This window comes from Gymnoscopelus braueri (genome assembly GCF_963280865.1).
Source record: "Gymnoscopelus braueri genome assembly, chromosome: 24".
Classification (NCBI taxonomy): Eukaryota; Metazoa; Chordata; class Actinopteri; order Myctophiformes; family Myctophidae; genus Gymnoscopelus; species Gymnoscopelus braueri.
The window spans coordinates 13,343,970-13,368,369 of NC_137626.1; the positions used below are offsets into that span (position 1 = coordinate 13,343,970).

A 24,400-nucleotide genomic window follows, 5' to 3' on the forward strand; every position below is an offset into this window, starting at 1 on the left:
TAGCTTATCAGGCTGTCTCGTCTCAGAAGAAGGCTGTTCTTCTCTGGCCTCAGCTCTGAGCTCCAACCCCTCCCATTTAAGAGAGTTGGACCTGAGCTACAATCAATACAATCAGACAATAGTGAAAATGTTGTCTGATGGACTGAAGGATCTGAAACTGAAAACTAAGTATGCAGAGATGTGTTGCTACTCAGTGCCAATGTTTTCTAGTAGGTTTAGTGTAGGGCAGTGGTTCTCAAATTGTTTCAAAGGATTTCCAGGGGGTCCCCAGCCAGATGTGTTAATATAGCATCACAATAATGTTTGCCACTTTATCCATATTTTATTATTTGGCTTATCTGGTATTTTTTAAACTAGATTTTCAGGCTACTATGCGGCCTTCAAATCCAGTCCTATATTGCGCTGATCAGAGCAATGGTCATGGAGTTATGGCCATTTGAAATGTTAGAAACCGCTGTAGTGCCCCACATTTTCTTTTGCATACACGTATTGTATATCCCTAAACAGCAGGTGTCCCATGTTTGGTGATGATTGGAGCAACGGTGTGCCTTTGGCCCCCGAGGGACCCTGACGTGGCCTCTGGTGTGATTATTGTCATGGTAGACCCCTGAACAGTGTTTGTGCCAAGTCATACCTGTGAGACCTTGCGTTCGGGAGGTAGGGGGCAAAGAAATGCTCAGAATGGGGGACATATTGTAATTTCACCCACCAGTGGTCGGATCGACTTCCGGCTTTTACCGTTGGATTCCTTGTGCCCAAAAATGTGGGGGTAGAAAGAGTCGGGTCTCTACGACCACTTGTCGTAGAAGTTGTCTGCGGTGAAGTTGTCCACGGTCCATCCACCCTCTAGGTAATTTTAATATAGGATTAGTTTTTTAACAAAAATCTGATCTCTACTTTGGGTCCCTGGCGCGGACCCCCTACTGGTGTAGGAAAATCATACTGTGATGCGGTGTAGTAGTGTTTTAATGTTTATTGTTGTAAAAATCCTTATAAATCATTGTTTCTATGATCAAAGACAATATGCAGGCCTGACTTTGTTTTTCCTCCATCCCCAGTGTCAAACATGGAGGAGTGGAGAGGCTGAAATCTGGTTTGAGGAAGTGTAAGTGTGTATTCTGTTTTATTCATGACTAAATCAAAGCAGCACACATAAAGTTGATGAGATAAGATCAGATCAGATAAGATAAGATAAAATGTGTCATCTATTAACATTCTATCAACACTGAGTTGATCAAATTAATTTATGTACAGACTATCAACAATGACTATATGAATGAATATGTGTACAGTGCACAAACAGTAAACATTTGAATGAATAGACACAGTCTATCAACAGACCTTCAACAGTGAGTATTTCTTTGTGTGCGCATGCCTGAATGTGCTTGATGGTTTGTTTGTATACTACAAGGACAGATATACATGTAGTCTGTGATAATTAGGCATCATTTTCATATTTGCATGCTAATTTCAGTTCTGAAGTTTAGATCAGTGATAGACAACTATGTGAATATTTGTATGTATTTATTTGGACAAATGAAATTACCTGATGGTTGTTTTGCTCTCCTGTAAATTGTGTTGCTGCGGATGACCTAAATTATTATTAGTAGTAGTGTTATATTTGATTGTAAACAGGTTCTGCTTTGTGTCTTGTTTTCCCCATCAAGATGCCTGTGAACTCACACTGGACCAAAACAGTCTGAACAGAAGGCTCTCTCTGTCTGCGAAGAACAAAAAGGTGACGCGTGTGAAAGAGAAGAAGTCGTATCCTGATCACCCAGACAGATTTGATAAGGAACAGGTTATGTGTAGGGAGGGTCTGACTGGACGCTGTTACTGGGAGGTAGAGTGTAGTGGACTCGTTTCAATCGCAGTGACATACAGAACAATCAACAGGAAAGATCAGTCTGTTGTCAGTCTGTTTGGAAACAATGAGAAGTCCTGGAGTCTGGTACTGGCCATGGATACTGATGGTATCCATCACACCAGTTACACTGTCCGTCACAATGGGAAGAGTATTGTCCTCCCTGTTCCTCCCTCCTATGTCTCCAACAGAGTAGGAGTGTATCTGGACTGGCCTGCTGGCACTCTGTCCTTCTACAGTGTCTCTTCTGACACACTAACACACCGGTACACCTACCAGTCCACTTTCACTGAACCCCTCTACCCTGGGTTCTGGTTTGGTTCTGTTGCCTCTGTGTCTCTGTGTCAGTTATAAGAGGTAATGTAGGCTACAATAGCATGCTGAGTCTTGGAGGAACACTCACACTGCTACTGAAATGACAGTTCACTCTGTACAGGATCGCACACTAGGGATGTAAACATGTACACTTGAGAGTGTGAGTGTTTAAAAAGTTAAGCAACAGAGAGAAAAAAATGTTTTTCATTCAGAGCAGAAAGAAAGGGACACCTGTAGCCACACAAAGGGAGGAAACTACTGAACACACATTTTGTGCTGAGTGCTGTGTTAAATAGAAAGGGTAGGTGGAGATGGGGATAATATCATGGTAGATTTGGGAATTGATTGGGATTTAGGAATTGATTGGGAAGAGCCACAGAGAAGGGCCACAGAGAAAGTCAGGGAAACTAAATTACGATAGTTAGAGTACAGCTGTGATCACTGATCAGGATGATGAAAAATGTCTCTGATGATTAATTCTGTATAAAAGCTCTATTATGTAATTTCTTTGTGAATAAAATGTTATTTTGTCCAATCTGTGTGGTGGAGTATGTTAATACAATATAATGAACTTGTATTTTGTCTCCCTGCTCTTCTATTGAGATATTTAGATCCTGTGTCTAGGTTGGACTGACACAATTCTAGTTTGACGCAAATGTTGACCTGAAGGTTAAAATTCATTTCTCCCTAGAGCAAGCAGGCAGGCTCTATTAAAGGAGAAATCCGGACATTTTAAGTGTTATCTTTGATGTGTCGTTACTCACCTACCGACGTAGAAAGTGGCGTTGATTTTTTCCAGCGATTCCCCTGTCGTCATTTTTTCGACCCCCTCCGTTGGCATAATGGGAGCGCGTGGCTAAGGGAAATTCATCTATTATAACCGATGCAAAGTTATTTTTTTCTCTACTACTACTCATTGTAGAGTCTCATGATACTCAAACATGCACTGAAAGTCCCTGAGAAGCTATCGCTAATGCCGAACGAGCTAACGTTGTTTGCTTATTTCTCTGCCTGGCAACACCGAGTTGCCAGGTTCTGGGAGAGAAACAAGCAACCAGCGTTAGCTCGTTCGGCATTAGCGATAGCTTCTCAGGGACTTTCAGTGCATGTTTGAGTATCATGAGACTCTACAATGAGTAGTAGTAGAGAAAAAAATAACTTTGCATCGGTTATAATAGACGAATTTCCCTTAGCCACGCGCTCCCATTATGCCAACGGAGGGGGTCGAAAAAATGACGACAGGGGAATCGCTGGAAAAAATCAACGCCACTTTCTACGTCGGTAGGTGAGTAACGACACATCAAAGATAACACTTAAAATGTCCGGATTTCTCCTTTAAATAAGCAGCTGCGCATGAGACTCGGGTTCAAATCCGGGGTAGAACAGAAAATGTTCAATGTTAAGGGGAAATTATTAATCTCTGAGTGATTTGAAGTGTATTTAGAAATGTTATCTGTATGGTTTTATTGGTGGAATCCAGTGGTGGAAGTACATTTACTTAAGTAAAATTTTGAGGTATTTGTACTTTACTGGAGTATTTCCAATTTTCAATACTTTTACTCCATTTTACTCCACTTTTACTCCACTCCACTACATCTCAGAGGCAAATATTGTACTTTTACTCCACTACAATTATTTGAAAACTTTAGTTACTAGTTACTTTTTTGTTTTTGATTATTATTACAATAACATTGATTAACCACTTCAGCCCTATATACATTTCGGCCATTTGAAAATAGGCGATATACAAGCTCACAATGTGTTGCGATTCGACGCATTGTGAGCTTGTAGATCTGCTATTTTCAAAAGTTTTGTATACATTTGAAAACTTGTGAAATGGGATATTCTGCATAATGAGTACTTTCTACTTTTGGTACTTTAAGTACATTCTGACACTTGTGCTTTTACTCTAACTAGATTTTGAATTCTGGACTTTTACTTGTAACGGAGTACTTCTACATGGCAGTATTGATACCTTTACTTAAGTAAAACATTTGAGTACTCTTCCCACCACTGGTGGAATCGGGGGTGTGATGTGTTGCAACAAAGCATTGGACCAGACTAGAATGTTAGGTTGGAGAGATGAAGTAAATGGTGAATAAAAATGAAGTAAAATAGAGAAGCACGTGGATTTATCGCCTGGACGCTGAAGACTCAACAACATCCTATGAAGATTTTGGCCTCCATCTCCCCAGTTCTCCTGCTCCTCTGAAGCCTCTGGCAGGGACCTCGGTTGCTGTGTGCTGAAAAAGAAACTTCCTGGCCTGGGCCGTAGCGTGACGGTCCAGGCGCCATAGGCCTCAATGCCAGCCTGACAGCTTGTCGCGGGTTCGACTCCCGTTCCCGACGACCTTTGCTGCATGTCACCCCCCCCCCCCATCTCTCTCCCCATTTCCTGTCAGCCTACTTTCCCTCTCCCTCTCTAAAATAAAGGCATAGAGAGCCCCAAAAAAAGGAATACAAAAAAAAAGAAACTTCCTTTAAATAGCTATATTAGCACTTCTGAAGAATGAACTAAGACAGGACGGGGTCACTCGGTTGGCTGATAGGCAGTGGTGGAAAGCACTAAGTACATTTACTTAAGTACTGTACTTAAGTACAATTTTGAGGTATTTGTACTTTACTTGAGTAATTCCAATTTCCAATACTTTTACTTCTACTCCACTACATCTCGGATGATGTCGATCCAAATATTGTACTTTTACTCCTCTACATTTATTTGAAAACTTTAGTTACTCTTTGTAGATTTTGATTAGTATTACAAAACATACATTAACCTCTTCAGCCCTGAAGTTTGGCCACATTTTGGCCATTTGAAAATAGCCGATCTACAAGCTCACAATGCGTTGCGACTGCGAGTGAGCTTGTAGATCTGCTATTTTCAAAAGATTTTTATACATTTGAAAACTTGAAATGGGGACATTCTGCATAATGAGTACTTTAACTTTTTGGTACTTTAAGTACATTTTGTTGATGCCAATACTTTTGTACTTTTACTCAAGTCAATTTTGAATTCCGGACTTTTACTTGTAACAGAGTATTTCAATTTAGTCATAGGCCTTGATACTTTTACTTAAATAAAAAATGTGAGTACTTTTTCCACCACTGCTTATAGAGAATTAAAGTATGACTGATCATCTGCTCTGATCATCCTATAATAAAATGTAGAAACTCCATCTGACATTCTGTCTGTCTGTCTGTCTGTCTGTCTGTCTGTCTGTCTGTCTGTCTGTCTGTCTGTCTGTCTGTCCTCATTCATTTTTTCCCCTATTAAAGTGGGAAGACCAATCGATCTGTGCTTGCACACAGGCATTGATACTTTGGCTTATAAAGAATAGGGACGCCATTTCCCCCCCAAATGTATACATTTATTTAGCCTAGGATCCAGCCTGATTCATTACGTTCGGCTGATTTTTTTCCCCCATAGCAGCACACTTTATGGATTGTCTGTTTTCAGTGCGGGGCAGTCCATCACATTGCCTGATTCAATTAGTGTTAAGAAATAATTAGCTATATGGCGGAAATGTGAGAAAACGTATGATGATTTTGCAATATTTATTTCGATAGATTTTTTTTTTGTAACAAAATCGTTAACTCCTTGGTGTCACAGCTGGGTGGAAACCTTGCATGTCCAAAACTTTTACATTTCATAAGATTTTAGGGGGGGGGGGGGGAGTGTTCCTATGGATCCTGTAGTTATTATTTTAAATACTTTAAAATAATGTTATTTTAAATAATAACTCTAGCTGGGGGGATATTATTTTAAATAATAACTCTAGCTGGGGGGATATTATTTTAAATAATAACTCTAGCTGGGGGGATATTATTTTAAATAATAACCCAGGATCCATTGGAACACTCTTGAAATGAAAAGTATACTTTTCATTGGTTATAAAACTCACAGACGCAATTCACTAATTTATTCTCTCTTCCAATATTAGCCTACTTTGTGAGCTTGTAGATCGGCTATAATTTTGCTACTTTTTTTTGTGTGACACTATAGCAGGCTATGCCAAAGTAGGGCATTGATTTACAGGAATAAAAACAAGAAAGAAAGAAGAACAAATAAAACACATACAAAGTTTAAATATGGAGATACGAGGTTTCTGCCCGACAGTATAGGCCAGTGGTTCTCAACCTATTCAGGCCATGAGTGACCCCCAAAATGATGATATTTGAACTGGAGACCCCCACCCTGGCCAGCACTTGTAAGGTGTTGAGAGGCATTATATTTAGTTTGACTCGGTTCGGTTCCACATCAAGAGGCAAACATTGTGAAAATAGCAGCTCTACAAGCTCACCACACATCGCAACGCAGGCGTGGTGAGCTTGTAGAGCTGCTATTTTCACAATGTTTGCCTCTTTCTTATATTATTTACAATTTGGCCAATGTTTGACCAGTTTTTATAGTAGGCTATATTTTGTTGATCACTTTTGACGCAGTAAATGGACTTTTTCTTTTCCTTCTTTCTTTTTCTGAGGTATTAAAAAAGGTCCTTAAATTGTCACTTCACTGTCATCTGGGGACCCCTCCCAAATCATTTGGGGACCCCCCTGGGGGTCCCGACCCACAGGTTGAGAACCATTGGTATAGGCGCCTGTGAGTCTCTTCCTTGGCTGAGAACCAGAGGTCAAGTGAAGTTGAACAAGTCAGTGGGAGGCAGTGATGCTGCTGCAGCTGCAGCTGCAGGTTCATGCATTTTCATCCATGTTTTCTCTTGTTCACCTTTATGTGTGTGAACTGTGAATATATTATACCATAGACGATATACCAGCTACTTGTGCTCAACACTGGACGTTTTTTAACCGACGAGGTAAGTGAATGGTAAATTAAAACTTATTAAGCGCACGTGTGGTGCAGCCTTCGTTGGACGCAGGCAGGCTTGCATGAGCGCAATCACTGCGATGGACGGTGTCGCCTGCGGAGAGAGACGTTGTTGGTTTGTTGTGTAGAAGACCATTTATTTTCGTCAAGCGACAGCTTAGTGCGATGGAGACCATTACGCTTTAAGCAACTTCTACTGCTTCAGCAACACGACGTGGTGGTAATTTACTAGCTGTAGAATACAACTCTCGTAGACGTATTTATGATTCTGACGTTTTCAATCTACGAGAGTTGTAGGGTTCACCCCCCATGGATACAGGGACTTTCAGCACTATACCCCGGCCTGTAGACACTCCAAACATATACAAATTGAAAATAAAAGGTGCTTACCCCCACGTCCCTAATGTTAACTCTCACTACGGGGTAGTAGTTTAATGTAATAATCCATATCTTTCAATAAATAAGTGTTTTAATGCCGTCTGTGGCCGATTCTGTCAGAAGTTCCCAATGGGCGGTAGTGACGCGCCCATCTGGTGAAACCCGGAATTACACTCAATGTAAACAGGACGTAAACGAGGGTGAATAAATGGCGTTCGGCCACAGACGGTATTAAAACACTTCTTTATTGAAAGATATGGATTATTACATTAAACTACTACCCCGTAGCGAGAGTTAACATTTGGAGTAGGGGGCTAAGCACCTTTATTTTCAATTTGTACATGTTTGGAGTGTCTACGGGGTATAGTGCTGAAAGTCCCTGTGTCCACGGGGGGTGAACCCTACAACTCTCGTAGATTGAAAACGTCAGAATCATAAATACGTCTACGAGAGTTGTATTCTACAGCTAGTAATTTACCACTGGTAAAACTGTCAACTTGCTGCAAAACGCCTGTATTGGGCCTATACATCTAAGCTGCTTATATAGCCGCTTTAAATACATTTTTGAGTAATCTTTACCTCACTGGAGTATTTCCCATTTTCAGTACTTTTACAACTACTCCACTACATACTCATAGGAAAATATTGTATTGTATTTTGCAAGGTGTTGTGAGCTTGTAGATCTGCTATTTTCAAAGTATTTTTTATACATTTGGAAACTTGTGAAATTGGACATTCTGCAAAATGAGTAATTTTACTTTCAGTACTTAAGTATCATTTAATGCGAATAGTTTTATGCTTTTACTCAAGAACATTTTGAATACCGGACATTTATTTGTAACAGAGTAGTTAGTTCTACATTGTGGTATATCGGTACAAAATGTGAGTAGGCCTACTTCTTCCACCACTGCCGAGTTCAATGAGACAAGTGGAGGATGGTGCGCAAAAGTGGTGCTCTGGTGCCCCCATGTGGACAACATTGGTAAATGTTTCTTTTTCGTCGTGGGCGGGGCCTTTTTAAAATTCATAATAATACAGTTAAAGTATTGGGGAAACAGACTAAACTTGCTATGATGAGAGCTGTGAGCTTACACACCGGCTATTTTCAAAAAGACATGTGATAACATGGAAACAAGATTTCAGTTTTCTTTACAGATTATTCTTCTAGTTTGAAAATACACCCGTTGGGTACAGTACCGTTAGGGTTTATAAAGCATACTTTTACAGTTCAGCACCAGGCCTCGTTGGCGCAGTAGGCAGCGCGTCAGTCTCATAATCTGAAGGTCGTGAGTTCGAGCCTCACACGGGGCAGTATTTTTCTCTTTTTTTTGTCATCCGTGGTGACGTTCAGTGGTAGAAAAAGTATTCACCTTTTGTACTCAAGTAAAAGTATCAACATTGCAATACAGAAATACTCCATTACAAGTGAAAGTCTGGAATTCAAAATGCACTCGAGTTCCAGCTTCGTGAATGCCATTGTGCTGTTATAGGCATAGCCGTGTTATTATATACAGCACTAAAGTGGACGAAATCGAATTGTGTGAGTTGCTGGCTGGTTCCCTTTCACGTGTGATTTTGAATGGTTAATGTGATATGCGACCTGTGTGAAATAGGTAATAACTGTGTAATAACTGATTTATAAGGCATGCTGAATAGGCAGAGCACCAGGCCCGGCTAGCTCAGTCGGTAGAGCATGAGACTCTTAATCTCAGGGTCGTGGGTTCGAGCCCCACGTTGGGCGCTGCCTTTTTCTCTGTTCCTGTTTTGATCCTAACCCTAGTGCTGTGCTTTTGTACTGTGTATGTTCATGCTGGGAATAAGGGTTTGTTTGTAGCCGTGGCTGAAGTTTGGGGAACAACAGACTGTCGTGTTTTTGTGTGTGTGTGTGTGTGTGTGTGTGTGTGTGTGTGTGTGTGTGTGTGTGTGTGTGTGTGTGTGTGTGTGTGTGTGTGTGTGTGTGTGTGTGTGTGTGTGTGTGTGTGTGTGTGTGTGTGTGTGTGTGTGTGTGTGTGTGTGTGTGTGTGTGTGTGTGTGTGTGTGTGTGTGTAATCAATTTGTAAAAAGAAGCTTTTATCGCTTAAATGTGTACGAAAGTGTCGGTTCTGCAGCAGCCAGTCAGTCCTGTCTTAACAACAACAGCTCGTCTGAACTGGCAGTGTTGCCAGGTTTTGAGAGAGAAACAAGCAACCTGGTCTATTAAAACAAGCCCAAAAGAAGCGACTATGGCTATTGAAAAATAGCCGATCTGCACTGAGCTTGAAGATCTGCTATTTATTTTTAAAAAGGGAAAACATCGGGGGAAATCTTGGCTAGAAAAAGGGTATTTCTTTAATATGGGGGGGGGGGGGTCTTTGCCATGACAATGCTTGAGAACCACTGGTTTAAACATTATTAGGAAGCAAGCCCAAATAAGCCACACTTAAGAAATTAGCCCCAAAAACCGCAACTAAAAATATTTACAAGCAACTTCACAGAAAAATAAGCCCAAAGTCGCTTATAATAAGCGGACATGGCAACACTGGTCTTGAAGCCTGCGTCGTTCGTCGCCTAGCAACCCTAGCGGCTCGCCGCTGTAATCAACATCGCAACAGCAGCTGAGTTGTCTATCGGTATGTGAGTTTAGAGAAGTTGTAATCGAAGCAGCAGAGAAACACTGTCTCATCTCATCTGACGGAATAACAAGCCTAATAGTTCATGAGTTTATATGATCTGAATAACAGCTTGAATAGTTATTATGGCTGCAGCTGCAGCAGCACTAGGTGTTGGAGTCGAACCCACTCCCGTTGTGTTTACTGGGGTGAAGGTAGGCCAGGTTTACAGGACTGATGTCACAGTGACCAATGTGGGGAAAACGTCCAAAACGATCAGACTGGGGAGGCCTGCTGCATCAAAGGTGAATTAACCTATTGGCTATACACTCAGCAGTGGTGGAAACAAAGTACTAAAACATTTAGTAAAAGTATCAATACTGCAATTTAGAAATACTCTGTTACGACTTAAAGTACCAAAAGTAGAAAGTACTCATTATGCAGAATGTCCCATTTCACAAGTTTTCAAAAGTATAAAATGTATTGGCTATTTTCAAATGGCCGAAATGTATATAGGGCTGAAATGGTTAATGTATGGTTTGTAACAATAATCAAAATCTATCAAGTAGAACTAAAGTTTTCAAATAATTATAGTGGAGTAAAAGTACAATAGTCGTCTCTGAGATGTAGTGGAGTAGAAGTGAAAGTGTTGAGAATTGGAAATACTCCAGTAAAGTAAAAGAAATACCTCAAATTGTACTTAAGTACAGTACTTGAGTAAATGCACTTAGATCATTTACAACACCAACACAGTTGCCAAAGATTTCAAAGCAATGTACTCAACTTCAGTTGTTCTTTGACCCGCTTTAATGGGGGACTGTTTATTTGCATTGGTTTTTGTACAAGATTTTAGATAATTATTTATGAAACTGCTATGAAACTGCATTGAGGCAAACTGCATAAGTGTATATGTGAGTTGTTGTAGTTTTTACCATTATTTGCTATTACTTTTTTTTATTACAGTCAATATTATTTTGTTTTGTATACAGAACGATAGCTGGTAAATTATTACATGATCAGACCTGATTATGTTATTCTAAATGGTCTGCTTATTGGCTATGTGTACGGATACAGGATAGGTGGGCACTAGGGACATCTGGGCACCTTTTTGTTATATTATGCCCCAAAATGACTGGATATACAGGTTTGGTAGCAATTTAGAAATATTAGACCTTAATTGTCGAATGTTTAAGCATGCATGTAGTGTATATGTACTTTACTTTAAAACATTTTCCAAATAACACTCTTCCTTGGTGCCCACCTATCCTAGGCTGTTACCATGTGTAGGCTACGTTCCTTTGACCGTCTCCTCTGTTCTTATTCAGTCAGTTGTGTCACTACATTGTTTGTGTTACCATGTTGCTAAGAGAGGAGAATTCACCGCAAATGCACGTTCTTGTCAGTGACTTGACAGATGTGTGGAAAAAGGGGATTCTGACTATAGCAGGGTTCTTCAACGTTTTCAGGCCAAGGACCCCCTAGCTGAGAGAGAGATGAAGCGTGGACCCCCTCTATATTGTATAAAATTGTGTTTCAGATTAAACTTTTTTTTTTTTACTTGGTCTGCTCTTTTTTCCCTCTACACCTAAACCTCTTTGCCAAAAATTGCAGATCTACAAGCTCACAACGCCTCGCAGCGTGAGGCGTTTTGAGCTTGTAGATATGCTATTTTTGGCTAAAGTTCTCCTCAGAAAAGGGATGATAGGGTTCAAGTGGTTAATGTAAAAACTAAAAAATCATATCACACAAAGATTTGGCGGCCCCCCTGTAGTAACTCTGAGGACCCCCTAGGGGTCCCGAACCCCCTGTTGAAGACCCCTGGACAATAGATGGGTTTCCTGTTTGTAAACATGAGAGGATGATGCGCGCGCAGTGGAGGGTTGAGCAGTAGAGGGCGCTATTACCCGCAGCAGCTCTAGTCAAATGTACACTCATAAAAGAAATGGTCTTCACCAGGTTTAATGAAAGTAGATTAAATGATGCAGTTTGTAATATCTTCTTTACTCAATAAAAATGATTTGTCGGAAGTTGGATCTGTTTGTATATAATAGCAGCATTATGCCTATTATGCCTAAAATAGCAGCATTATGCCTATCTAAATCCCGAAAATAACAACAGAGTGAATGGCGCTTCCGGTTCGTTCTACCACCCGCATGCGCAGATTGCGCACTCTGCTCTGTGATGATGTCGCGCGGAAACCCATCTATAGGGCTGTCACGATTATGACATTTTTTTTGTCGTTGAACACTGGAGCATGTGAATACAAATGACATTTCTGTTCGGCCTTTTAGGCTTTGAAGTCGCACAGGGCAGATGTGACAAATAACCTAAATATACAAAGAAATGACTGACATATTTAATCAGTACCTTAAATATGGAACTTGATACCCTCACCATGTTTTTAAAACCACACTCAAAACCCACCTTTTCAGACTCGCATTCCCTACGTAAAATCCCAACCCCCCCCCCCCCCTTTTGTTTACCTTTCTTTTTAACCTATATTTTAACCTTGTTCTTCCCTATAAAGTAGATTTTATCTTGCTTCTGTAAAGCGACTTTGAGTATCTAGAAAAGCGCTATATAAATTGTATGTATTATTAATATTACTTTAACGGAAATTCCGATCTACAAGCTCACAACTCGTCGCACCGCGATGCGTTGTAAATGTAAATGTTTGCAAATATCTGAACATTTTTTCAACACGAAAACGATTAAGACAATTATTGTGCAAAAATAATTGCAATCATCTCAAATAATTGCGTTTAGGCAATTATGTAATAACTGTGACAGGCCTACATTTTTGTGTTTTCTTTCTTCTTCTCTCTCTCGCTTTCCCTCCCAAAAATAAGCTATTCAAATTCAGGGTCCGCGGCCCCCCAGCGGGTCCCGTAGCTCCTGGCCTGTGTGTAACGGGTACACTGGAGTTCACTGCACAGCGAGAGGAGCGGCTCACAGACCGCATGCTGCTCCGCGTGGACCACCATGACGCCATAGAGGTGCCCATACTGGTGTAAGTATGGCAACCAGTGGTGGAAAAAGTGCTCAAATGTTTTACTTGAGTAAAAGTATCAATACTGCAATGTAGAAGTACTCTGTTACAGGTAAAAGTCAGGAATTCAAAATTTACATGAGTAAAGGTACAAAAGTATTGGTGTCAAAATGCACTAAAAGTAAAAGTACTAAAATGTTTGAAAATAGCAGATCTACAAGCTCACAACGCGTCGCGATGCGACGCGTTGTGAGCTTGTAGATCGGCTATTTTCAAATAGCCTAGGTATAAAATAGGGCTAAAGTGGTTAATGTATGCTTTATAATGTAATAATTTATATCGGCAAAGTAACTAGTAACTAAAGTTTTTAAATAATTGTAGTGGAGTAAAAGTACAATATTTGCCTCTGAGATGTAGTGGAGTAGAAGTAAAAGTATAGACAATTGGAAATACTCCAGTAAAGTAAAAAGTACCTCAAAATTGTACTTAAGTACACTACTTGAGTAAATGTACTTAGTTACTTTACACCACTGATGGCAACCCCCATGTGGCATATTACTATTACACTGTCTGGTTCTCAACCCATTAAGACCTGAGGCCAATGCTACAAAATGTCTTCTAAATCCTCTCGCGCTATGAGCTTGTAGATCCGCTATTTTTTAATAGCCAAATAAATCTAAAAAGGTCGTAATGGGTTAAAAGGCCACCAGTTTGACACATTAAGACCTGAGGCCTGATTCTACAAATGCCTTCTAAATCAGTAGGCTAATAGTTCTCAAACTTTGTCGCGCCAAGGACCCCCATGTATTTGGCCGCGGACCCCCATCTGAAAATGTTTTTTGCCAGGGACTCCCAGAAGAGAAGATTTGTGTTAAAAAAAAAAAAATCAAAATTATTAGCAGATGTACAAGCTCACAGCACGATTCTAAGTTGTTGCTATATATATATATATATATATATATATATATATATATATATAGCCAAAATCTAAAAGGACACCGATGCTTTCCCGGTTTTAATGGGTTGATATGCATTTGGCCAAGGACCCCCATTTGATACAATTTATTTTCAATCCCTAAGACCCCAATCTGTTAATTTAACTTTGAGGCTAAGGATCCATTTCGTTCCATTTCCAAGTTAGTCAGGTAACCAGGCATTATTCACTGTGTCCTGTTGTAGTCTTGTATTGGACTTGTAAAGTAGTACAAGTGGCAGATAACGTTTTGCAATCTATCTGCCACTGTCAACGACAGACCCCAAAAAAAGAAAGGGTAAACATTTGGTTTAAAGTTGGACCCATATTGGTCTGTTTTTTTTTACACACAGTTAAATGAGTACTCAGACTTTTAACAGAGCTTGTTTCTGCAGGTATCCCCAGTCCTGTTCCCTGCTCATGGACTCGGTTGTAGACTTTGGCTGCGTTGTGGCCAGCAGCAATCTGATCAGCAAACGGCTGCCTTTGACCAATCAGGGAACAGCAGCAGGTAAACCAAGCATCGTGATCATATTCTCCAATGGGGCTTTATTTGACATCACATTTTCATTTTGCAGGGCCGTAAGGCTACACTGAGTTCATTATGATCCCCATTAGCTGATAACATCAGCTAATCTTCCTGGGGTCCACACATAACTTATACATTACATTAATCCAATAAGACCGCGAACGCATCTGTGTCATGTTTAGATTTCTTTGGGCTATTCAAAAATAGCAGATGTACAGTACAAGCTCATAGCGCGGCACCGAGAGCATGATTTTTAAATCATGAAAATGTGTGCAAATATTTGAATATATCGTTTTTAAGCGAACATTTGGAACTCAAATCTTTGCTTCTGGGGGATTCTACAAATGTCTTCTAAATCAGTTTTTTTTAAAAACAATTATGTTGCTATAATATCAGACAGTGGTTCTCAAACTTTTTCATTGTAGTTTTGTTCCAGGGACCCCCGGAAGCAAAGATTTTAGTTTAAAAAGTTAGCTTTAAAAAACATATATGTATATATTCAAAGATTTGCACACATTTTCAAGATTTTTCAAAAATAGCAGATCTACAAGCTCAAGCGCTATGAGCTTGTACATCTGCTATTTTTGAATATCCAAAGAATAAACTAATGGATAAAGTGGTTACACAGATGTGTTCCTGGTTTTAATGGGTTAACATTAACATAACATCTGCTGTGTTGATTTATTACATCCTTCAGGGCTCTGACAAAACAACAACATCCACATCACAGTAATGCGTGTATCAAATCGTTGTGAGCTTGTAGATCGGCCATTTTCAAACATTTTAGTACTTTTAATTTAAGTATATTTTGATGGCAATACTTTTGTACTTTTACTCAAGTAACATTTTGAACACAGGCCTTTTACTTGTAACAGAGTATTTTTTTATATTGCAGTATTGCTACTTTTACTTAAGTAAAATATCTGAGTACTTCTTCCACCACTGGTTATTATCTAGGAAGGGAATATGAGATTATTACTTAGATGGTTGCAAGGATGCTACTGTGTCTCCGTGAATGGCCACTAGATGGTGCCATTGCACTATACACAGGCACAACAACATAGGACTCACGCTGTAAGATTTTTGTGTGGCAGTATTTGGCTTTAATGCAAATAAATGCTTGAGGTTCTTCTTCTTTTTTCTTCAGACCATGGTTTCAATCTCAAAATATTGAAAATGAAAATTCGGAATATTCTTCACAAACTGAATATAAAGTATTGCACACGTTTAGTTCCACTGTCAAGGTCACTAAACCAGACACGGCATTTCTTACTAGAAAGGATGTTCATGTAATGACTTCAAATGTAAATGATTCTTATGATGTGTAATGTCTTTTTATATGAGGAGTGCTTTTAATTGGAACGGGGGTTATATGCAGTCATATACATGGGGAAGTGAAGAAAAAAAATATGGCCTCCCCGTCGGGGAATTGAACCCCGGTCTCCCGCGTGACAGGCGGGGATACTGACCACTATACTAACGAGGAATGGGCCTGGCACCTGCCCCATTGTTTGTGCTTATAAACATAACTGCTATTACACTGTAGTAACCATGGTGCCCTACAAACTCATTAGATTCAATTCAATTCAATCTTTATTTCAGACCCAAGGGCGATCCATATCACAGATTATAGACCTTTTCTAAAAAATCGGTTTATGTGAAAAATGACTTATAAGTGGATGACTATATATTTGTGTGAGATTTGACCTGTTATGCATAAACTGAATACCAGGAATCTCTATCCATCTATCTATTTGGGTGCCTGTCTCTGGATATGCCCAAGTATGGAGATGACTGACATCATAAATACTGACATCATGGATTACTGACGTCATAGACTGTTCTGTTTGTGTTTAACTTACTCTGGAAGTGTCAAATAAACAAACAAGACGGGGTCTACTTTGGCTACTCAAAAACAGCAGATCTACAAGCTCGTAGCGCGGATCTGCTATTTTTGAAAAATCTTGAAAATGTGTGCATTGCTTCTGGGGGGTCCCTAGAACAAAATATAGTAATATTTTTTAGCTGTTCTTATTTTAATGTACCCAGTGTTACTGCGAAACTGGGCCTGGCCGATGCTGTGCGGGCCACAAACGCGCGCGGAGCGCACGCATTTTTTTTTTAACATGAATTAGTTATGTACGCACGCACGTGTGGGAGGGACTAGGGAGGGAATAGTTATAGTATTCCCTCCCAAAAAATCCAGAACACACCACTGGTTGGGACTGCTAAATTGCCTGTATATGGCTCTGTACTGTATATCCTGGCTATTATTTTCACAAGACTCTTTTGAAAGTCGTCCTCTCTCTCTCTTCTCCTCTCCTGTCCCAGGGTGAAGCTCCACAACGGCCCTGCTGTACCTCTCAACATCAGGGCTGAGGTGGTGGAGCAGTGCCTTGAGCTGTACGACCTCAAGGTATTCCAGAATATTCCATGTTCTTTGAGTTCAAACTTAAAGGGTAAGACCACTTTAGTAGAGGTTTGGGGTGTGTAGTTACCTTGCCATGATGTAACTCCAAAGGTGGGCAAGAAATCAAAAATAATTGTTCCATTGATTAGAAATTGATAATTCAAAATATGCTCCTCATTGACTTACATTGTACGGTAAAACAGCTCTCAAAGTCACTCTTTTAGCACATAAATGAACCCAAACATAGCTGATTCAGGCAATATAGAGCATCACCAAACCCAGTACTGTTTTTTTATTTTTATAAAAATGTCAACTTCCTGTTGATTTTACTATTTGAAGATCTGGATCCGGATCCGCCGATCCAGTCCGGGTTTTCTACTTATTAAAAATGGCAAAATCAACAGGAAGTTGACATTTTTATTAAAAAAAAAAAAACAGTACCGGGTTTGGTGATGTTCTATATTGTCTGAATCAACTTTGTTTGCGTTCGTTTTTGTGCTAAAAGAGTGACTTTGAGAGCAGTTTTACCGTACAATGTAAGTCAATGAGGAGCATATTTTGAATTATCAATTTCTAATCAATGGAGCAATTATTTTTTATTTCTTGCCCACCTTTGGAGTTACATCATGGCAAGGTAACTACACAACCCAGACCTCTACTAAAGTGGTCTTACCCTTTAAGTTTTCATGTTGAGCACATGGAGCTTGACAGCGTTCAGATATACGTAATATATCGCTGTTGTCGGGCAGAAACCTCTTATCTCCATAATATGCTGACTTTTTTTGTTTTTCATACTACTAACACAAAAGCATCAAAAGTAGCAGATCCACAAGCTCGAAATGTGGTGCGAACAGAGACGACACTGTTTTATATTTACAAAGCTTTGGTTTTGATTGATTGATGTACTTTATTTAGTAAGACATGAGAACAGTACATGACAGTACATAACAGTACATGGAAGTACAAATTCACAATACAAGGTCTACTAAACTGGAAAACTCATTGAGCACTGAGCTTGTTTAAGATGAGATCCCCATGCACACAAATTATGATGACATATAAGAGACAGACAGATATACACACTACTATACAGAATGTCATACAATCAGTTTACAGGTTACTGGTATGAAGAGTGAAAAAAAAGTACAAAAGAAGAAAGAGAGAGGGGGGGGGGGGTGGGGGGGTAGGTTAGGTTAGGACATGGGGTAGGTTAGGACTTGGACAGGGGCCATTTTTGAAATGCAGCCTCCTGAAGGTGTATCTTTAGGGCAGTTTTGAAAGTGAGTAGGGTTTTACACTCCTTTACTCCTTTTGGTAGGGCATTCCACATTTTTGATGAATAGCATGAGAACGAGTTCATTCCCTTTGTTGAGCCAAATCTGGGTTGAACATGATTTGTGGAGCTGCCTCTGGTGTTATGATCATGGACTTCATTAACATTTTGGAAGTATTTTGACAAATACAGGGGGATCCCAATGTTGTGGTGTATCTTGAAGACCAGGCCCATAGCAAGTTGCTGTACTCTGTCCTCAACCCTAAGCCATCCAATCCTAGCAAAATGAGCAGGGGTTAGATGGGTTTTGTGATTGAGGCCAAGAAGTAGCCTTACTTGATTGTGATATAGATTGTGATATAGGGTCAATTTTGGAAATCTGTGATCTAAATCTTATGGCCTGCTTTTTAGTTATTAGCTGTGTAATAAGTAGGATAATGTACAGTATGCATCAACATGCTATGTTGATGAATTGAATACATAGGACCACAATGGAAACAAAGTCCCCAGGACTTTTTTGTGTTATCCTTTTAGCATTAATGTCTGCCTGTACCACGTGCTGATTACATTTCTGACTAATAAAGTATTCAATAAATCAAATCAAAGCAAGCCAGTTCACTGGCTTGCTTTGACCTTGACCTTATATTGCGCTATTCATCGTCATACTTATTAATCTATTAACTCTTTGACTGCCCTTGACTCGATAACGCGTCAATAGCTACTTTGTCCAGTTGGCCGTCGACGCGTTGGACGCGCTGGACGCGCGTTCATTGTTTAATCTCTGATTGCGCTATGCTGCTTAATATTCAATGTTATTTTCGAGTTCCACTTACTTCACCCACATCTGCATCCGGTTTCATGACCTGGATTCCGTTTCCGGTTTTTGATTTTTTTCCCCGGTCATTTTCGTCCATAATAGGTAAACACACGGTTTTTCACACGGTATAACAAACGAACGGACAGGTTCTCTTCTATAATCTATGGTCTGGGTGACGATCAGTCATCGCCGTCGTGTATCACATCGTAATTTTGGCCGATCAGACAATCTGAGACCACGTCACATCCGTTTTCATGTATTTCCCTGTTTAATCTCTCAAGAAGGGTGCCAGTGAGCCAACGACCTGATCAAGCTGTCATGTGCTGCTCTCTAGTGGCGGATTTGTGCTGTGTCTTTAAATTATGTGTCTTTAAATTATTTTCATGAAAAATTTCAAAATATAAAAATAAAAAAACACGAAAATTGCTGGCACTGGGGGAGTACTTTATGAAAATACTCTGGTAGTCAAAGAGTTAAGATCGGGGAAGCATCTGTGTGTCATTTTTAGATTTCTTTGGCTATTCAAAAATAGCAGATATACAAGCTCATAGCGCGGCACCGAGTGCCGCGCTATGAGCTTGTAGATCTGCTATTTTTGAAAAATCCTGAAAATATGTGCACATCTTTGAATATATATTTTTTTATAGCAACATTTTTAGCTCAAATATTTGCTTATGGGGGATTCTACAAATGTCTTCTAAATCCTAATAGTTTTTAAACTTATGTTGCTATTATATCAGTGGTTCTCAAACTTTTTCATAATTGTCAAGGACCCCCAAAATTCTATGTATTTGGCCGCGGACCCCCATCTCAAAATATTTGAGCTTGTAGATCTGCTATGTTATATTTTTTAATAGCCAAAGTGTTAAATAATGCTTTTTCTTTTATGCTCAAATCAAAAAATGACACCGATGCTTTCCCAGTTTTAAAGGGTTAGTAATTGTAACTCTTGGTTATTATTTTACAGGGCCGTGCTTTGCCTCTGGTGCAGTTTGGGCCTGTCTACTTCGGGACGTCCAGTGTGGAGCATGTGGTTCTAAGGAACAATGGACCGCAGGTCTGTGACTGGGTCAGCCTGCTGCAGAAGACTGCTGCAGGCACCGAGGTGGTGAGTGGATGAGGAGAAACTGATGTGCACCAGTCGTTCTAAAAAAAAAATCAAGTAGGGCTGTCACGATAATGAAACTTTACTTGACGATTAATTGTCACTCAAATAATTGCGATTAACGATTTAATTGCGTTTCTGTCGTTGAACATTATTGGAACATTATGAATAAAAAATAAATTTCTGTTAGGCTTTTAGCCTTCGTAAACAGAAATTGCACAGGGCAGATATGACGACATAACATATATTTGGCACGCGTTTTAAGCTTGTAGATCTGCTATTTCCACAATTTTTGTCATTTATTGAAAGTATATGAACATCTTTAACATGGAAATGATTATGACGATTATGACGGTTATGACGGTTATGACGATTATGACGAATATGCAAAAAATAATTGCGACTATATTCAAATAGTTGCGATTAGACGATTATTATGTAATAATTGTGACAGGCCTAATTTCAAGGACCCCCGGTTTGGTAGTTTTGCAGTGTATGCCAGTGGTTCTCAACCTGTGGGTCAGGGCGGTCCCCAGATGATTAGCTTAATGCGCAACATTGTTTTCTCACTCAAACAGTAAACAAACTAACATACAGTATGTCTATACAGGGTATCTGCACATTTATAAAGTGACAATTTAAGGACCTTTAAGACATTTTTAATACCTCTAAAATGACAATTAAAGACCATTACTGCGTCAAAAGTAACCAACAAATACTATAAAAATTGTCAAACATTGGGCAAATTTTCAAACATTACCTTAGAAAGAGGCAAACATTTTCAAAATAGCCAATCTACATGTGCTTGTAGATCGCCTCAACTGCAAGTTCTTGTCAGGGTGGGGGGGTCCCCGGGGGGGGTCCCCAGTTCAAATATGATCATTTTGGGGGGTCGCGGCCTGAAAAGGCTGAGAACCACTGCTGTATGCCATGGACCAAGGGTCCATTTGGTTCCATTTGTACACTCCCAGAGTTACAGACCGGTAAGGGACCATTTGGTTTCTATCGATCAATCATTTAGCTAAGGGACACCCTGGAACCCCCCCAAGGACCCCTGGGGGTCCCTGGACCCTACTGACGTACGAACCATTGACGTACACTACGTTGTGTGTTATATTGACACTACCAGAACATTCTATTTTCTGTCCTATAATTTTCCTATATTTTATGTATATGTAATCTGATTTCCATCTGTTATCTGATTTTGTTTATAACTAAATATATTAGACTTTCACACGATACATCATTAGCACAACCTGTATTCCGTTGGTTCTCAAAGTGGGGTCCGGGGACCCCCAGGGGTCCTTGAGGGAGTTCCAGGGGGTCCCCAGCTAAATAATGGCTAGTTAGGAACCAAATGGACCCTTATGGGTCTGTAACTCTGAGAGTGTACAAATGGAACCAAATGGTTCCATTTGTACACTCTCAGAGTTAAATTAACATTGATTTTACAATCAAAATCGGGGTCCCAGAGATAGAAATTAAATGGGGGTCCGCTATAAATGCATGTCAAACTGGGGGTCCTTGAAATTAAAATGGTTGAGAATCACTGCTAGAGCAGTAAAAATCTTCTTTTATGGGGGTCCCTGGCATATCTTTTCAAATGGGGGTCCACGGGCTAACAAGTGTCAATTCGGGGGTCCTTGACATGAAACAGTTTTAGAACCCCTGCTGTATTAGTCAGTGTTGGTTGTTTGATTCTCTGTCTATGCTCTAGTGTCTGATGGCAAAACTGATTAGAAAACATTCACTGTCATACTTATGTGTTATGACAAGTAAAGCATCCAACAACATAATATGACAACTGACTCCGTCATTCTGCGTGTTCTTCATTAAGTCAAAATGACCAACAGTTGTTGTTAAAGGCCACGGACCTCCGGTTGAGCACAGACGCCGCCCTGCTGGTGAGGTTGGAGAAGTGCAGCCTGGCCACACAAGACGCCTCCCAGGTGCTGGCGTGTGTTCCCAGCCAGGGAACGTTAGGACCGTATAATGAGACCACCCTCACTTTATGCTTTAGCCCTGTCTGCAGAAGGTAAGCTGTGTGTGTGCATCTGTGTCTAATAGATATTTTGAATGGTCAATGTAGACAGTTCCAGGAAAAAAAACAAAAACAAAGGAGAAAAAGAAAGTGAGTTCTCCCCGTCGGGGAATCGAACCTCGGTCTCCCGCGTGACAGGCGGGGATACTTACCACTATACTAACGAGGAGCAACTATGCAAGGAATTCGATATTAGGGTTTAAAAAGATAAACCCAGGTTATTACTGTGTAATAACTGTATACTCTTGATTGGTTGATTGAATACTTAATTAGCACATTGCAAAAGAAAAAAATCACAGGAGAGTAACAGTTCAAAACAAGGTCTGCTAAGAGGATTTTAAACCCAAGAAAGCTTATGGCTTGTTTCCATTGGGGTCCTTTGTATTCAATTCATCGAAAACTCAATTCATCACCCTTAGTATTTTTTTCATAGATATTTTGCTCTACTATGTTTTTAAACACCTTTTTACCCCAAGAAGGGTCTTATGATGTTGCTGAATGTTTTTGTTTTTTTTGCCTGCTATTTGTATTGTTTTTAAACCCTGTAGCACTTTGTGATTTGCGTATTATTATTATTATTATAAGTTGGGTGGTTTATGTGTTTTACAGTATGGCTCTGTAGGCTGTCTAGAAAATGTGGCATACCATATGACTCCATATTTGGGCAAGATTTCAGCGTATGGCTCATACGTCATATAGATGATTGACATCATGCTAGATATCATAGATGACTGGCGTCATAGACTAGCCACACAAAGTCAGAGATCCACATTATTTTCCACGATATTACACCCCATGTTGTCTGTTCAATAATACTGTGTTATGCCTGCCTGTCAAGTGGTTGATGTTTTTGTGTTCCTGTTTTGTGTTTTGTTTTGTCTGTGTTTTTTTCGAGCTGCTGTGGCTATTAACCCATTAAGACTAGGAACGCATCAGTTTCACTAATTTTTAGATTTCTTTGGCTATTCAAAAATGGCAGATCTACAAGCTCATAGCCAGGCACCGAGTGCCGCGCTATGAGCTTGTATAATCTGCAATTTTTTTTTTTATCGTGAATTTGTGCAAATCTTTGAATATATATATATATATATATATATATATATAATTTTGTTTTTAAAGCGAACATTTGTTACTCAAATCTTTGCTTCTGGGGATTCTACAAATGTCTTCTAAATCCTTTTACCAAGATTAAAAAAAATAAATAATCTGATCTACAAGTTCATAGTGCCGCGCTATGAGCTTGTATATCTGCTATTTTTGAATAGCCAAAGTATAAAATAATGGTTAAAGTGGTTACACAGATGCGTTCCCGGTCTGAATGGGTTAATCTGTCCTGTGACATTTGTACCCCTTCTGTCTCAAAGGTTCAACTGAAGTACACCCTATGATTACATGTTTTACTCATGTTTTAATTGCAGCTGAAAAGGGTAGGCTGCACATATAGTGAACAATTTACAAATCTAAGTCTCACTTTACACTCAGTCTGACACTGTTATTACAATTATAAGTCATTAAAACCACATTTGTAGACAGAATATATTTGAAAGAAAATCAAATTTTCACCACAATTGTGTGAACCCCCTGGCAGTGGTTCACAAAACCACTGGTTGAGAACCCCTGTCCTACATTATAGCATGTTTCAAATGTTGTTAACCAATGCTTTGTTTTACCTTTAGTCAACTCTAAAATCTACATGAAATGTTTTTTCTATCAGAAGCGCTACTAAGAAGAAAAGTGCTGGCACAGCCACTCGACAAGACTACTCTCTCTTCCTGCTGTTTGAGTGTGTGGGGACCAAGCATGGCTTCACTCCTCACAACGGTAATCTCACATATACTACACAGTACATTTATCCATTTCAGTCAGACAACTCTTGGATTGGATTAGAATATATATTTATTGAGCATAGGCTACTTGAGCATAGAAGCATATTTGAAGCATAGTTTGGCGTCAGGGCTCTGAATCTATCCACTCCCTATAAGCATGAACATTTTAACAAATGTTACATGCCAAATAGCATTTACAGGGGATGAATAAAGACCCCCATGGGGATCTAGAAACAGAGCCTACAGGTGGATGCCGGGGAGGCGGTGGGATTAAGAATATTCATGGGCAGCAGCATACGCAGGCAAGCGAAGGCAGCAAATACAGCAGGAGATGTCAGCAGAGGAGTAGTCTGGGAGGCATTGCGTCGGAGCTTAGACAGCAGGGGTGCGGCCACTGCGTTGTGATTCAAATCAACAGCCAATGAAGAAAAGGGGGCGGGATCCACATGCACTGGGTGTTGCATCTA

General features: G+C 39.8%; 2 protein-coding genes across 3 annotated transcripts in view; both read left to right on the top strand.

Annotated features, from left to right (window-relative positions):
* Nucleotides 1-2,712, top strand: part of LOC308080682 (uncharacterized protein) — a 34,709-nt gene extending 31,997 nt beyond the window's left edge. For both annotated transcript variants that reach the window (XM_080422609.1, XM_080422610.1), the window contains 3 exons: nt 4-168; nt 1,059-1,105; nt 1,668-2,712. In XM_080422609.1, coding sequence (XP_080278735.1) covers nt 4-168; nt 1,059-1,105; nt 1,668-2,218 — 763 coding nt within the window. In that variant the 3' untranslated portion in view covers nt 2,219-2,712. The remainder of the gene's footprint in view (nt 1-3; nt 169-1,058; nt 1,106-1,667) is intronic.
* Nucleotides 2,713-10,116: 7,404 nt separating this feature from the next.
* The window catches only part of LOC308080483 (cilia and flagella-associated protein 47-like), a gene marked incomplete at both ends in the record, with an annotated part of 106,253 nt that continues 91,969 nt past the window's right edge, over nt 10,117-24,400 (top strand). The window contains 8 exon segments of the mRNA XM_080422381.1: nt 10,117-10,275; nt 12,907-12,980; nt 14,328-14,408; nt 14,411-14,443; nt 16,793-16,877; nt 19,929-20,069; nt 21,932-22,101; nt 23,822-23,928. Coding sequence (XP_080278507.1) covers nt 10,117-10,275; nt 12,907-12,980; nt 14,328-14,408; nt 14,411-14,443; nt 16,793-16,877; nt 19,929-20,069; nt 21,932-22,101; nt 23,822-23,928 — 850 coding nt within the window.